At 57.1% G+C, this 14,271-nt stretch overlaps 4 protein-coding genes across 4 annotated transcripts; 3 read left to right on the top strand and 1 right to left on the bottom strand.

Moving 5' to 3' along the window:
• Positions 1-88: 88 nt before the first annotated feature.
• K437DRAFT_258739 (NCA2-domain-containing protein) lies at positions 89-2,450 on the top strand. The gene is made up of 3 exons (XM_013385840.1): positions 89-630; positions 697-1,700; positions 1,767-2,450. The coding sequence occupies exons 1-3, from the start codon at positions 174-176 to the stop codon at positions 2,361-2,363; spliced, it is 2,058 nt and encodes a 685-aa protein (XP_013241294.1). The 5' UTR covers positions 89-173; the 3' UTR covers positions 2,364-2,450.
• K437DRAFT_258738 (WD40 repeat-like protein) lies at positions 2,341-4,895 on the bottom strand. The gene has a single exon (XM_013385839.1). It carries the CDS (start codon positions 4,740-4,742, stop codon positions 2,430-2,432), a length of 2,313 nt encoding a protein of 770 aa, XP_013241293.1. The 5' UTR covers positions 4,743-4,895; the 3' UTR covers positions 2,341-2,429.
• A 394-nt stretch (positions 4,896-5,289) lies between these two features.
• Positions 5,290-7,750, top strand: K437DRAFT_258737 (uncharacterized protein). The gene is made up of 2 exons (XM_013385838.1): positions 5,290-5,397; positions 5,504-7,750. The coding sequence occupies exons 1-2, from the start codon at positions 5,350-5,352 to the stop codon at positions 7,586-7,588; spliced, it is 2,133 nt and encodes a 710-aa protein (XP_013241292.1). The 5' UTR covers positions 5,290-5,349; the 3' UTR covers positions 7,589-7,750.
• A 219-nt stretch (positions 7,751-7,969) lies between these two features.
• K437DRAFT_258736 (uncharacterized protein) lies at positions 7,970-13,584 on the top strand. The gene is made up of 4 exons (XM_013385837.1): positions 7,970-9,127; positions 9,196-12,139; positions 12,208-12,332; positions 12,396-13,584. Exons 1-4 carry the CDS (start codon positions 8,153-8,155, stop codon positions 13,086-13,088), a joined length of 4,737 nt encoding a protein of 1,578 aa, XP_013241291.1. The 5' UTR covers positions 7,970-8,152; the 3' UTR covers positions 13,089-13,584.
• Positions 13,585-14,271: the final 687 nt, after the last annotated feature.

Genomic DNA, 14,271 nt, shown 5'->3' with positions numbered 1-14,271 from the left:
AATGCAAAATGTCAGAGTTCCATGACGTCTCGCTCATGAACCACACTCTCCATCTTTCCCTTTCATTGATCGCTTGTAAATAAATAAATAACATTCTGTCCTGCTGGAAATCACACTACATTAGCAGCTACCTTCGTGCGGTCAACCGATGAAAGACCCGGCGGTTGATAGTCATGAGCGATAATTCATCGTTCGCGGTGGACTTTGTCCGGAACATCGGGGTCCGTATCGACGACAGCCAACCTCTTTCAACCCGTGTGCAATCTCCAAAAGTCCCAGAAAAGGCTGACCAAAAGGGCGACGAAGCTCTCAAGATCGAGCTGGCCGATGACCTGGACCTTGCCCATCTAACCAAGCTTCCCAGCCGAAGCTCCTTACTCAAAATTCTTGACAGCTTGGCAACGCAGACAAGGCTCATCAGTGCTGGGAGTGCCGAGGCGCTCAAGTCTCATATTGTTGGCTCAGTACGGGCAGAACAAGAAGCGCAAGCACTCTTACGGATCACCTACCTCGCATATGCGGTTTCTCTGGATGCTCTTCTGAAGAAAGCCGAGATACTCGGAGACCAGGAGTGGTTCTGGTCCGACATCGAAGATGAACTCCTCCAGACGTCTCGTTACTTCCTACAGAGTACGTCTCTCTATCTCAGGTTACAGAGTACCGGCTTATGACTGACAAAACATGCATCGGATACAGCACTTCCCGGTAGACTTTTTGCTCTGGCCGAAAATGCGAGCAAGCTGGTGTACGACAATGCGAGTCAGACACTAAGTACCGTTACAGCAGACCGACCAGCAGCAGGGCTCAGATCGCTGCTCGACGGCAGGACGTTCGCTGAAGCATGGTCCCTAGTCAGAACAAGCCCTACTTTCGCGGTTGCTTCAATGTTCCCATGCACCCGCCAGTCTGTGGATAACGACCTGTCCAAACAGCCCAAGCTAAACTTTAGCTTGTTGCGACCCAGTGCGCTCTCTCCGGTACGACTCACGCGACATGAAGCACGACACAAACGTAAGCGTCTTGTCAACGAGCGCGACAAGTTGGCGACAAAGATTGGGGAGCTTTCAATCAAAATGCGGCAACAGCAGTCCTCTACCCTGGGCGAGGCCTTGAAAACCCCAGAAGAAGCTTTCAAACACGTCGTGGAGCTCACGGCCACGCTCGGCGCGGTTGTCTCTGGGTGTGATTCCTACGCAAGCTCCAGCCAGAATCCAATCGAACAGCTTCAGGATATTCTTGCATCGCGACTGGCACAACACGACCCTTCAGCCGTCTACAGTACCATGTTAAAGCCCGCACCGTTCGGACTTGGCCCGCCATCAACACTCGCACGTCTGTGGCTGTCATTCGTCTTTGTCCCAACAGTCAGTCTGATACTCCTCAAAGCGTTCACACGAAACAAAGATGCCATCCTCGGGTCTGTTCGCAATGCCAAGGAAACGATTCGCGGCTTTCTCGTCGGCTGGGTTTACGAGCCTGTTGTGCGTTTGCTTGATACCATTCGGCACGGTGAGGCCGCGGACGGCGTCATCATCAGCAAGGAAAGCCTTAACTCCGACTTGCAGAGTCTAGAGAGGATGGTCACAGATTTCAGCGCCGAAAAGTACTCTTTGAGCTTACAAGAGCTCGAGCAGGTTGCGGCAAAGGTCAAGGAGGGCGACCTGACCCATGTCCTACGGATATATGAGGCAGAGCTCAAGGTCAGCCGATCGTTCCGGTAATGCCATTTGGCACAATGGTTGACTATTGCTTTCCTTCTTCTGCAGTCGCCGCTAAAGTCCGCCGTGACTGGCTCTCTGATCAGAACGCTTCTGATCCAGATTCAGAAGGCCAAAGTCGACCTAGAAGTCGCCATGTCGGGCATCGACAGCCTTCTGAAGAGCCAACAGCTACTCTTTGGCGCTGTCGGCATCGCTCCAGCGATGGGCATCCTCTACGTAACTGTTTCCTGGTTCAAGAACAGACTCAGTCAGGCCTCCAACCGTCAGGGCCGCGCGGCTGGTTATGATGTCAAGATTCGCGCATGGGAGGCACTGCGACGTGTCGACAAGCTGCTGGCTGCTCCTGCTGGTAAAGAAGGAGGCGAGCTGGACGCCAAGACGCAAGGACTGCTGCTGCTCGATTTGGCGTTGCTGCGATTGGTCGCCGAGCCGCTCGTGGCGAGCGTGGCGGTTAGCAGAAAAAGGGGGACACGCAAGAAGTTGCACCAGCAATTCCTCCAAGACATCCGCGAGCTGGAAGGTTTACAGGCGACGGCTGACGGCCCACAGTTTGTCGCTGATGTAGGCCTGGCATGGAACAGCAGGAGAGCGGTCATGGATTGCGTCTGGCGCAGCTGGGGGCCTTTGATCGCATTCCAGTGAGATGCAGCACGATGGATTTGATACATGTAGCATACACTTGGTAGCAAACGACGATCGTCGCCACGGTCATCGTTGCACATTGCTCATTTGCACATCTCCCGCTTGATCTCTCGCTCCGTTCACCTGCTCGAGTTCCTGGAGTTTCTTCCACATTTCATCGTTGAGAGCCTTCGCCTGGGCCACCAGGCTCTTTAACTCCGCATTTTCAGCGCGTAGAACGTGATCACCCGCATGACATCGGCCGTGCGAAGGGTCGATGCCTGGTTTGTGGGCATCAGAGCGGGTGGGGCGTTCTTCATTGGTTTCGTCCGCCCCGCCTTTGCGCTTCTTGCTTTGCAGCGTCGCGTCAGGTTGATCGAGGCTGATCATGTCCTCCACAGCGGGCCCGTTGTGCGCAAAAGCCAATGTTTGACCGGTAGAGAGGGCTGGGGATGGCGAGGGTGAGGCGTAAGCGTCCGCGGGGCCGAGGGGCTTCAACAGCCCTTCAAAGAAACTAGGCGAGATGAAACGCGTCAGCAAGTCTTGTTCGCCTTGTGCCTCCGAAACGTTGGCGACGAGGCGAACGGGCCGACCAGCGTACACGTGCGCCACTCGAGTTGGGTTGGGACCACTAGCTGCAGTAGTAGCCGGCCGAGTGCCGCCACTAGCAGCAGGCGCCAGTGCTCCACCTTGACAAGCACCTGTATCGGCGCTCGAGAACTGCTTCGCCTGTGACTGCTGCTGTGGGCGCTGCTGCTCCGCAGCGGCCCGGCGAGTGATACGGTCGAACTGTGAAGCGAGGATCGGCGCAGGAATGTACCGTCGAGTCCTGTTGGCAGCCCGCAGCGACGCCTCAACAGACTGCTGCAATGGCGAGATGATGCTGCTCGGTGCGCCCGAGCCGTTTGTGGATGCAAAGGAAGAGGAACCGGTGAGGCTGCTGAGCAGATCCGGCGGAGTGAGCATGCTGCGGATGTTGGAGATGACCGGAGACGCGGCGCGACTGCTCGATTGCCCTGCTGCAGCTACTGATGTATTGCTCGATGAAGACAGTGTGGCGAGCAAGCTGATGCTGCGTAAGATCTGGAAGCTGGACAAGTCGACGAAGTGGATACGCGCGGAAGCAGTGCCGACAAGCGCGACAGTCGAAGAGAGCGATAAGCAGAGCGACGTGATCGCTTCCGAGAATGGAAGACGGGATATCGAGCCAGCCTCATCGGTTCTTTTGTCCATGCCGTTCTCCGCGCTGATCCGCTCGACCTCCGAGGGTGCGTGTCCCCCCCGCGCCTCGAATGCTAGCGCGGTCGAAGTATTGGCTACTCCGGTTCTGTTTGAAGTCTTGCCCTTTGTGGACCCCCAGCCTGCTTTCCCGGTTGCAGCAGCGGAGCTGACTTTGGCGCGGCGGAATAGATCTACCTTGAAGAGGGTATTGCTTCCTATGGTACTCGCCTTGCTGTGGTCGGCGCCGTCGCCAGCTTGCGTCGATGTTGCGTGAGGCGGCACGGTGCTTGCGAGGAAGAATCGATTGCTCGCGTCGAGCTGTAGCTGCGCGACTGGACGCGGCAGGATGAACGTACTGAGTAGTGTGCGTGTGCGCAGCGACCAGTGCTTGACGCTTCCGTCCAGGCTAGCTGACCAGAGCGTCGCTTCGGAGGGGAAAGTGCCGGTGCTGAGACACAAGGAGGTGATGGAGAGTGTATGGTCCGTGAAAAGGGCGTAAGGAATCGGCTGGGTGTTGGAGCGCGCAGAATATGCTCCCGTGCCGACAGACGAGGATGAGGAAGAGTGGGATTGCAGAGGATCGAGAATCGCTGCAAGTGTCCAAACGCAGATTCGGCCATCCTCACCGCCGCTGAGCAGAGCCGACCCGTCACTCGTCCATCGCAGAACACTGACCGGACGGTAGTGCGCATCGAATCCGTTTGCGATCAGCTCTCCCGTCTTGATGTCCCATACGGAGATTCGCCCATCGGACAGACCAGCGGCAAGCAGGTGAAAGCGAGCGTTGAGCTGGAGGCATGTCATCCGCTGTGGCAGGATGATCCTCGCGAGCAGTTGTGGCGACTGGAAGTTGTGAGTCGTCAAGACGGACGAGTTTTCTGCTTGCGTCACGACGTACCCTCCTGCATCCCCTGCGGAGTTGCCACCGCCGCTGCCGGTCGCATTGTGCAGCGCTGCAGCTCCAGCTGCCGTCGGGACAAAGTCGAGCTTCTCTTGCCCGATGGAGTGGGGTTGCTGCAGTCTGAAAGAGATCAGCGGATTCGTCATATTCGGAAGCTGCACATCGAGCAAAAGCAGCGATGAGGGCTGCGCCGGCGTCGAGGTGGTCGATACCAGGATGGCTTCGCGCGCAGCTGGGCAACCGCTCGCTGTGAATGCCGAGGAGGACGAAGAAGCCATCTTGCAGCAACGAGGCTCACACACACGACCGCCTGCAGATACTGCCGTAGGCAACTCTGAATTTGAGTGGGATTCTAACGAGGGGTGCGTAAGGATGGCACTGCAGAGCTGTTCGGTGCTTGTGTTGCTCCCAAAGCTTCATGTCAGACTTATGCAAAGGTGATCGTCCTCCCCCTCCAAAAATCGAGGTATGCTTCGTTCGTCGCATTAAGAAATGGAAATTTGGGCGGAATGCTTAAGTATTCTTTCTTTTATTGTTAAAGAATGAATGGTATGAATTCGGTGCAACTTTGTCTTCCGATCGATCCGACGGGCGAGCGAGAGCGAGAAGCGTCACTCACATCATCCAGCAAACTTACGATGGCTCATTGGCCCCATGCTGCTTTTGGCTCCCTCCATGCCTCACAGCTCTCCTCTTGGTCGATGGGACGAAAGGAACGGAGCTTGGCTTTGTGTCCATCACAAAAACCACAGGAGCGACAGCTGACGCGCTCCCGCTCGCACGCCTCGGTGCACGATGAATCGCGCGGCAACGCTCAGCGCCCACTCGGCCGCAAGGGTCGGAGCACCCCGGCGGCCCGCCTCGGCCAGCTACCGGTATGCGTCCATGACCATCCGCCGCCACGCCAGCGACATTCCGCCGTCCAGGACCGGTGTAAGTGCAGTGGTGAGGACCCATCATAGGGAGAAAAGGGATAGCATACATTGCTTGTTGGCTAACCGCTGCCTTGTGTACCTTTGCTTGGGCCTCATTCCTTCAGAACTACACCGGTGGCGAGCCCACAACTCGCAGACGCTCCTTTGGACGTCGCTTCCTCTTGTATGCAACATTCAGCACACTCTTCTTCTACGGCGGCTCCGTGGCGCTTGCAACGCGCTCTGATCGCTATGCCGGCTTTTTCACCGAGTCCGTGCCTTTGGGCGAGAAGATCATGGACTTTGTGGACCAATACGACCTGGAGGATGTCTCTGTCACCGAAGCCGCCGGCAAGGCTGCATCGATCGGCAAGGCGGTATACAGCTCACTCTCTGGCGCTGCCTCGCGCACGTTCAGCGGCGACAGCAGCAGTACGGGTGGGCAAGGCGAAAAGGACGTTCGCACTTTGCTTGCAGAGGCTAGGGACAAGGCCGCACGCGAAGCTCGCAAAGCCAAGCTGGAGGTGCAGAGCGCGAGCAAAGACGCACAGGAAAAAGGACAGGAGCTATACCAGTCTGCCAAGCAGCGCTCTGAACAGCTTGTCGAGCAGGCCAAACAGGCTGCTCAGCGTGCAGAGGATGAGGTGCGCGCAAAGGCGCAAGAGCTCGTCGGCGGCGCGAAGGACGCCAAAGCTGGTGCACTCAGAGAGACCCGCGGGCTTGCAGGTGGTGTCAAGGTCTTCTTTGGAAACCAGCCCAATACTGAAGAAGGGAACCCAAAGCCGATCGGTAACTTGACCGGCGGAAAGTCATCTGACCAAGTTGCCGCTCCAACGAAACCCTGGTCTGAGCCTTTGCCGTTGCAGCACGAGCCGCCTGCCGGCTATATCGCACCTCGCTCCGACCGACCTCTGTCCGCCTCCAACGAGAGCAAGGCCGCTCTGCGTCCTGATCCTGGTGCCCCACAGCTGCCTCTGCTGGCGCCTGCGATCTCCAAGCTTGCCAGCTCATCGTCAGAACCCGTGATCGCACAACTTGCATCGACAATCGACGACCTAGCGCAGTTCATCAAGGATGCACCGGCCACAAGCAGCTTCCAGGCGAAAGAGGTGCTGAACCTCGCACGTGCGGACTTGGAGAAGCTCACCGACCGCCTCGATGCCATTAAGGAGCAGGAGGCGGCGCGCGTGGATGCCGCGCTCAAGCAGCAGCAATCCAAGTACGAGGCGGAGCTGTCGCGCGCCTCGGAACGCGCGAACCAGGACCTGACCAAGAAGGACGAGGAGTGGCACAAGAACTTTGAGGTGGAGAGCACCAAGCAGGTCAAGGAGTACCAGACCAAGTTGCAGGCGGAGCTTGCAACGCAGAGCGAGCTAATCAACGAGCGCCTGCGCGAGGAGGTCATCGCACAAGGGATCGAGCTACAGCGCAGGTGGATGCGAGACATCAAAGCGCGCGTTGAGCAGGAGCGCGGCGGGCGCCTAGCCAGGCTCGCCGAGCTCGCAACGCAGGTGAAGCATCTGGAGAACGTCACGCGGGAGAACGGGAAGGAGATGGAGAGCAGCAGCAGGCTGAACACGCTTATGGCCAGCATCAGGGCGCTGCAAACCGTTATCAATAGTCCTGGGCTTGTGCAGGACGGTTGTGCATCAGACGACGGCGGAGAAGACGAGGCCATCCTCCTTGCTGGCAAGCAGCCCTTCCGCGACTCATTACGTCGTCTCAAGGCCAACGCTTCGGCGACGGACAGCCCAATCATCTCCAGCGTACTGTCATACCTTGACCAATCTCCCATCCCGGACGAGGGAGTGGATTCGTTTATCACACTCTCCACGTGGTTCCAGGACAAGGTCAGTCCGGCTGTCCTACGCACGGCCCTCTTGCCTGAGAACGCGGGCGTGCTCGCGCATGCGACCAGCGCGCTGCTCGCCCCACTCCTCTTCAAGAAGCGCGCATCGGCCTCTTCTGGATCCGCGCCGGTGATTGGCGAGAAGCAGCAGCAGGACGTGCCCAGCATCCTCGCGCGTGCAGAGTACCTACTCCAGCGCGAAGACCTCGACGGCGCGGCAAGGGAAGTGAATCAGCTGCAGGGCTGGGGCAAGATCCTCGCGCAGGATTGGCTCCGTGCAGCGCGCAACAGGCTCGAGGTGAGCCAGGCGCTCGAGGCTGTCAAGAGCGAGACAAGGTACTTGTCTCTGCTGAATGCGTGATGTGCGCAAATGAGTAGGGAGGAGTGGGTTTAGAAAAGTGGTGTGAACCGGCTCACACCCACGCCCGGAGCCGCGAGGAACGGGAGGAGCTCCGCTGATTTGTACATGTGCAGACACACACAAATTAGAGTGCGCAAGGAATCGTAATTGGCGAATGGCGAGTTACGCAGGGTGACATTGTTTTGATACGTCTTTACCTAGCTTGCACTTCGATATCCGGACGGTTGGGGTAATACTTTTACAACCTCAGCTCCTGTCTTTCGGCGCGTGCCTTCAGAAAAGTCGCCGACGTGAAAAGTCACCGATAGCCGCGCAGTGTCCATTAAACTCAGCATAGTGGCGATGATGCCATGGTGAGACCATGTTGCGAGGACAATACATATTGGACAGGACATCGGATGGACAAGGTGGACGCTGAAGGTACAACGATGGGCTCTTCTCGCTGATCGGCCAGCTTTGCTGTCGTGTCGAAAGCGCGAACGCTCAAAGGCCTGCTGCAACGGCCGCGATCACGCTAGAGCAAGCAGCGCTGTGCAGTGGTTGAGCCAAAGCCAGCTTGTCGAAATGCTCGACCTCAGCCCGGTCGGCGCAAGCCGTATACGGCCTGGCGCTGTACCTGCCGCTCCCCATGATGCTGTTTTTCAATCGGCAAAAGCACTACTTCTCCAACCTTCGTCCTCTGCAGCAGCGAGACCTGTTCCGGACCGGACATTCAGCGCGCCGCCGTACAGCAGGTTGGGAGATCTGCGGCCGCCAAGCGACGCAGCATATTGGGAAGGCAGCATACAGCAAGCTGGAACAAATTGTGTCGCTGACCATGCGCTCAGTACAGCAACCAACGCTGCGCCTGTTCTCAGAAACCAGATTGGGGAACAGATTTCGGCGGTATATGCAGGACCTGCCCAAGGCGACGTTGTGCGGACCAGTCACGACACACAATCATCAGCAATCGCCGAAACTGTCGCCGAATATCTACAGTTACCGATCGCAACACTCCTGCAGCTGATCCCTCCACATCTGCTCGACCCTAGCCATGAAAGATTCAGCTGCACGGGCTTGCATCTGCCCGTTACGAGTGTGGAGGCGCTTCTGGAAACGTTCAAGGCTGTCAATTGGCTCTGCGCGTCAGGTGCTGTCGGAGCGGGTGCGGTGCCCCGCTTGCTCGAAGGGCAGGAACGATCAACTTCGCCAGAAACGCATGTACCTTCTAATTCTTCGCCCGGCGGGGCTGCCGCACCAAATGCTGTCTTTCAAGCGCCAGCTTCAGGTGTGTCGCCGCCGGATGGACGCAGCACCACTTTCGACATCAATGAGCTGGTCCAGCGCGCCGCGGATGTTGTGTCAGGTCAGGCTGCCGGCAAGAAGATTCAGCTCATCATTCAGCTCATCAACGACGATGAGGGTAACTATGGGCACCCCCAGTTACAGGTCGCTGGAGGCAATGCAGCGACGGATCCGGCACGAGAAAAGCGCAGAAGAATGCCAACCGGATGCAGCGTCCTTGGAGACGAAGGTGCTCTGCGCTTTGGCGTCATACATGTGAGTGGACGCGCAAAACAATAAGCATTGTTGCAGGACAAGGACTGACCCATCTTGTGATTCTGTAGTTTTTCTCTCGCGTGCTTCACATCGCACCTTTTGGGTCGAAGCTAGAGGTATACACGCGGACCCAGCCAGCGGCAGCCGCCGATGCTGGAACACTACGCTGCACGATTGAGGCTGCACTTTATTCCGACTGTCAGATCGACCATATCGACCTGGGAAACAGCGGGAATTTGGTGTGTCAATCTGTACTCGCACGAGCTGGCATCGAGTTGCGGAGCGGCCGCGTCACCAAGGATGCTGCATTCGCGGGCCACGAGGCAATGGAGGCACAGCCGACAAAACCTGCAGGATTGCGAGTGACGTACTTCCTAAGTGCGCTGCTCCGCTCGGGCGCCAAGCTAGTCGAAGCAGCTGAACTGGAGGAAGCGGATCGAGCGGGACGGCAGCGCTTTTTGCCGAGCATCACACTCGGCCGGGAGCCTTCCTTCAAGGAGCTGGAAACGCTTGCAACGCAAGAGTTACATGGAAAAAAAGTGGCTGTACGCGCCAGGCACGATAGCGCATTCGCCGAGCAAGTCGGAATGTTCCTAGCGCTGTGCGATATGGACGTCGCGAGGCTTCCGCTGCAAGATGAGGATGTGGGTGGGCAGCTTGGGAGGGAGTATTGGCAATCAGCTGCATTTCAATCTCCTCCTTCGCACACGCAAGAGCCAAAACAGCAGCCATCGTCGTTGGGGCATGCACCGCGCACGGCGGTCGCATTGTCGGATGGCAAACCCGTGCTGGTTAATTATCCGAGCGATTTGTCCGTTCCCCGAGCGGGCAATCCTGCCAACACATCCGTCGAAGCAGGACTAGCTACTTCACAATCAGCGGCTGTGCTCAACCCCATCACTGGCGAGCCGGCGCCGCTCGTTGGGCCTGCCACGAGTTCCACTGCAACCTCTTCTGCGGAACCCGAGTGCAGCGCAAGCACTGGCGGGCCACAGCGCATCGAACCATTTACCTTTCTCATGATCGATGACGACATTCGAACGCTTCAAGTGGAGCTCCTGCGCATTCTCTCAGCCGTTCCCCTGCTGCAATCGGCCCTCCACCTTCAAGGCTCGCTCGGCGCCAGCGTTCCTTCGTCGCCTGAACAAATGGGCCGGCCTGCCTTCCCGCCTCGTCCTCGGTCCAGCCCCCAAGTCCAGCGCGTCCTAGATGCGGAAGTCGGGGCGCCGAGCAGAAGTGCCTATACCGCTGCACCGAGCAGACCGACCAGTCCCATTGCCTCGGACAGCAGGTCCGGCACAGAGCTGCAGGAATGCACCACGACAATTATCTACTTTACCAGTCTGGCCAACTTCCGAATGGTGCGGGATGTCGTGTGTCCCATCTCAGAGAGCTTGGTGGCTGGTACCGGCATCTCTTTGCCGGCGATCATCGTCGTTCCCAAGCCAGCGGGAATGAGACGGCTGCTGACCACACTGCATACAGCCCTGCATAAACCACTCATAGACCCTTTCTTCCACCCCATTGCTACCTCGCCCAAGTCGCCAGCGTTGTTCGCGAGCTACAATCGACCCTTTGATTTCTCTGCAGGTGGTTCCTCCACCGCTGACGCTGCCAATGCAGAAACAAGCGGGCAGAATGTATTGCCCCGCTTGGTGAATCCGGTCACGCCGACACTTCCGCTGTTGCCGCAAGCCAGTCACCCAGATCAAGTGCTGCTTCGATCTGCTTCGACGAAGCCACCGTTGCAAAGCCCTCATGCCGAGGCTCTGCCGCATTCGCCGTCGTCAACCAAGGAAAATCGGTACTCTCTACGCTTGAGCGATTTACCGCCTGCGGACGCGCGCATGGAGCCAGAGAAATCGACCACACCCAAATCGAGCAACCAGGGGCTTCTTAAGGCGAACAGAATCGACAGCGCTCATGATTCATCTGATACTGCATCCGCATCCGCCAGGTCTCACCGAAGTACAACGGGAGTATCGTCCAGCAGGCCTAGCAGTCCCATGTCAGTCGATGCACTTGAGTATTTTGGTGAAGCGGCTTTCAGACTGGGCGACGGTGCTGCAAGAGGCTTGGTCGTGCAATCCCCCGACGGCCGGCCGGCAGGGATCTACTTCCGTCCCAAATCGAACAGTATTCGCAGCTCGTCTTCAGCCAAGGGTAACGCGGGCAGCACGATCAGGGAGGACCCTAGCGCTGGTACAGCCGTTGGCGCTGGTGCAAGTAGTGGCGGAGGTGCAGCAGACTCGCAAACCGAAGGAGCAAGTGCAGGGCCAGGTATGGTTCACCGCAGTCTCAGCTCATCTTTACGGAAAGGGGGATTAGCAGCCACGGATCAGTCGCCCAGACAAAGCCAGAGGAACCTGCGCCCTGGCTCAAATACTTCTGCCGTACCCAATAGCCCGTCGATCTCGACTCTGCTCACACCACAAGTTGGTATCGAGAGCGTGCTGAATGGCAGTGCACCGCCGGTTGTGGGGCCTCTGCCGCAGCACATTGCAGATGTTGCGCCGCAGGTCGCTGCCGCGGCAGCACAATCTCCTGCGATGACACCTTCACTGGGTTCTGATCCCGATCGAATGCACAAGAAGCAGGTTCAGGCGATCTTAGGAGGAGCAGCCGATCGCGCGGTATCTGGCCAGGCGAATCTTCATGGTGCGCTAGGATTCCAGCGGGCTAATCCTCAAAGCACCACCGCGTTGCCAGCGCATCCTCTTCGCGGCTTTGATCTCAACGCTGCAGCAAAGACTCCTAGTACCCTGCATGATGCTCCCATGGGGCGTTCCCCGTCAAAGCTGAAAGGTACAAAGAACTCTCTGGCGCAAGCGCGGCAGTCGTTCGCGATGGTTCAGCAGCCTTCGGCAGGAGCCGCACGGCCGAGTGCTCAACCACAAGCCGGTCTTCTCATCGGCGCTGGCTTTTCTCAAACACAACGTCGTGGCACAGGACCTAAGAGGGCCCCTGTGAGGGAAGCAATTTTGCCTCCTATCAAGGTGCTAATTGTCGAAGGTGAGGAATGCAGATGTATTTCCCCACGGAGGATCTTTTCCTGATTGGACCACTTCTCCCGAATACAGATAATGCCATCAACATTCGCATTCTGACGCGGTTCATGAGTAGGAAGAATATCCAGTACGAGGTTGCAAACAATGGCAGAGAGGCGATCGACAAATGGCGCAATGGCGGATTTCACATTATCTTTGTGAGTGCAGTGCAAACGCTATTGCACGGCTTTTGAGGCTGACGATCTCTAAAAATGGGGTAGATGGACATTCAATTGCCTGTTTTGGATGGTATTCAGGCAACCAAGGAGATCCGACGGCTGGAACGTCATGCCAACATTGGCATCTTCCCTGGCACGCCGCCCCCTTCTTCGCCTCAGTCAGTAGGGCTGAGCGAGAGTAGAGGCAAGATCGGCAGTAGCTATGCCAGCACGAGCTCCGGCTTGCTCTCAGTGCCCGGATCCGCAGAAGCGTCCCGTGTGCCAATGCCATCGCCATTCCGCGCTTCGGTGATCATCGTCGCGCTCACAGCCTCTTCCTTCAACTCGGATCGTGTCGCCGCGCTTGCAGCAGGTTGCAACGATTTCCTCAACAAGCCGGTCGACCACAAGTGGCTGGAGAAGAAGATTATCGAATGGGGGAGCATGCAGTACATTTTGCTTTCGGGTTTCGTATCCGAGAGCGTGAGCAGGTGGAGAGACCCGAAATCCAGCAAGCCTGGCGGTGGCAAAGTGGACGACACGGGTCAAGCAAGCGTGCCGAAAGTCGCCGCAGCTGGGGCTGCGGCTAACTCACCACGAGACCTACCACGGGAGATACAAAGCAACTTTGACCGCATTCCGAATGCTCAGGCCATGGCGTTGGCCAGCAAGCTCCATATCGCACCAAAGAAGAAGAAGATGCATTTAGAGATCGGGACCGCGCAGACAATCCAAGAAACCCCCACGCCCAAATAATTTGCTCCGCCAATTCAAGGCTCCGTATTCAAATCAACGTCGCTGATGGAAATTCTGCAGAGACGACACCAAACGTACCGCCCTCGAACTCTGCGCTGCCCACTCCGGGATCTGCGCCAGCTTTTTCCAGCTCCAACCATCATGGGTGATGCACCACCGCCGATCCTGCTACAGTCTGGCAGCGAAGCGAGTCAGACTGTGCAGACAGGGTAGCAGGAAGGTCCATGTATTGCCATAGCTGATCCTGATCCACACTCAAGGCAACCAAGCATCCAGCATTGTAGAGGCACTCGAACAGCAAGAATGTGCTTTTCAGACTGCTCTAGTTCCGCGTCGGCGAGCAATGTGACTATATCTGCCGAGGCGAGCCGCCAGAGTACTGGCACAGAACCGACATATGCTGATGCGCTGATGACCACGGGTCTCGCGAATGGTTTCCAGGAGCAATTTACAGAACATGAGTACATGTAGGGAATGTGTAACTAAGAAAACCTGCTCCTCCATTCGAGTAAGTCCAAGAAATGCCATCCTCATACCCTCGCTTTAACGCCTTCCCTGGATCCGGCGGCACCGCCTTCACCCTTCGTCGAACTGCGACGGAGCAGGGCCACAAGGAACATAGGCGCTGGTCCGCTGAATTTGCTCGAAGGTGTCGATAGAATGCTTCCAAAGATGGAAAAAGTTGTGAGAAACATCTTCAAGTTGAGACGTGGCATGTACCGGACGTACTGCGCAATGGCGAAGAGAGAGTGGGTTTCATATCTGTCGGTGTTGGTCTTGAGTACTCAGGGTTGCATGTGGCATGACGAAAGCTTGGATGTCGGCCGGCTCGGCGGAACGAAATGTTGATCTTGGTCGCGCCTCCACATGCAGTGGTTCGCATGAACACCATTGTTCGGGACGCGTATAAATACTTCTCGAAGGACGATTTGATCTTTCTTTCTCTCCTTTCCCCACTCTTCTGGCCATATGGCTTAGATCAAGTGTAGTATCTGTTCTTAACAGTTTGACAACTGTTACTCTGGACACTGTCCAGATTACTTGTCATACAACTCTTTCCGCTCTTTGGCTCCCTCTTGTCCTTGCTTGCAAGGCGGGGATGTCGCGAGTGCCGCTTCCACTACACTCTCGGTCGCAGGCGCTCATTCCTCTCTTATCTTTTCCTCTTGCTCATTGTCATACC

Source organism: Tilletiaria anomala, assembly GCF_000711695.1.
Source record: "Tilletiaria anomala UBC 951 chromosome Unknown K437scaffold_94, whole genome shotgun sequence".
Lineage (NCBI taxonomy): Eukaryota > Fungi > Basidiomycota > Exobasidiomycetes > Georgefischeriales > Tilletiariaceae > Tilletiaria > Tilletiaria anomala.
The sequence above is the reverse complement of the archived record's forward strand: the minus strand, read 5'-3'. Positions and strand labels throughout refer to the sequence as shown.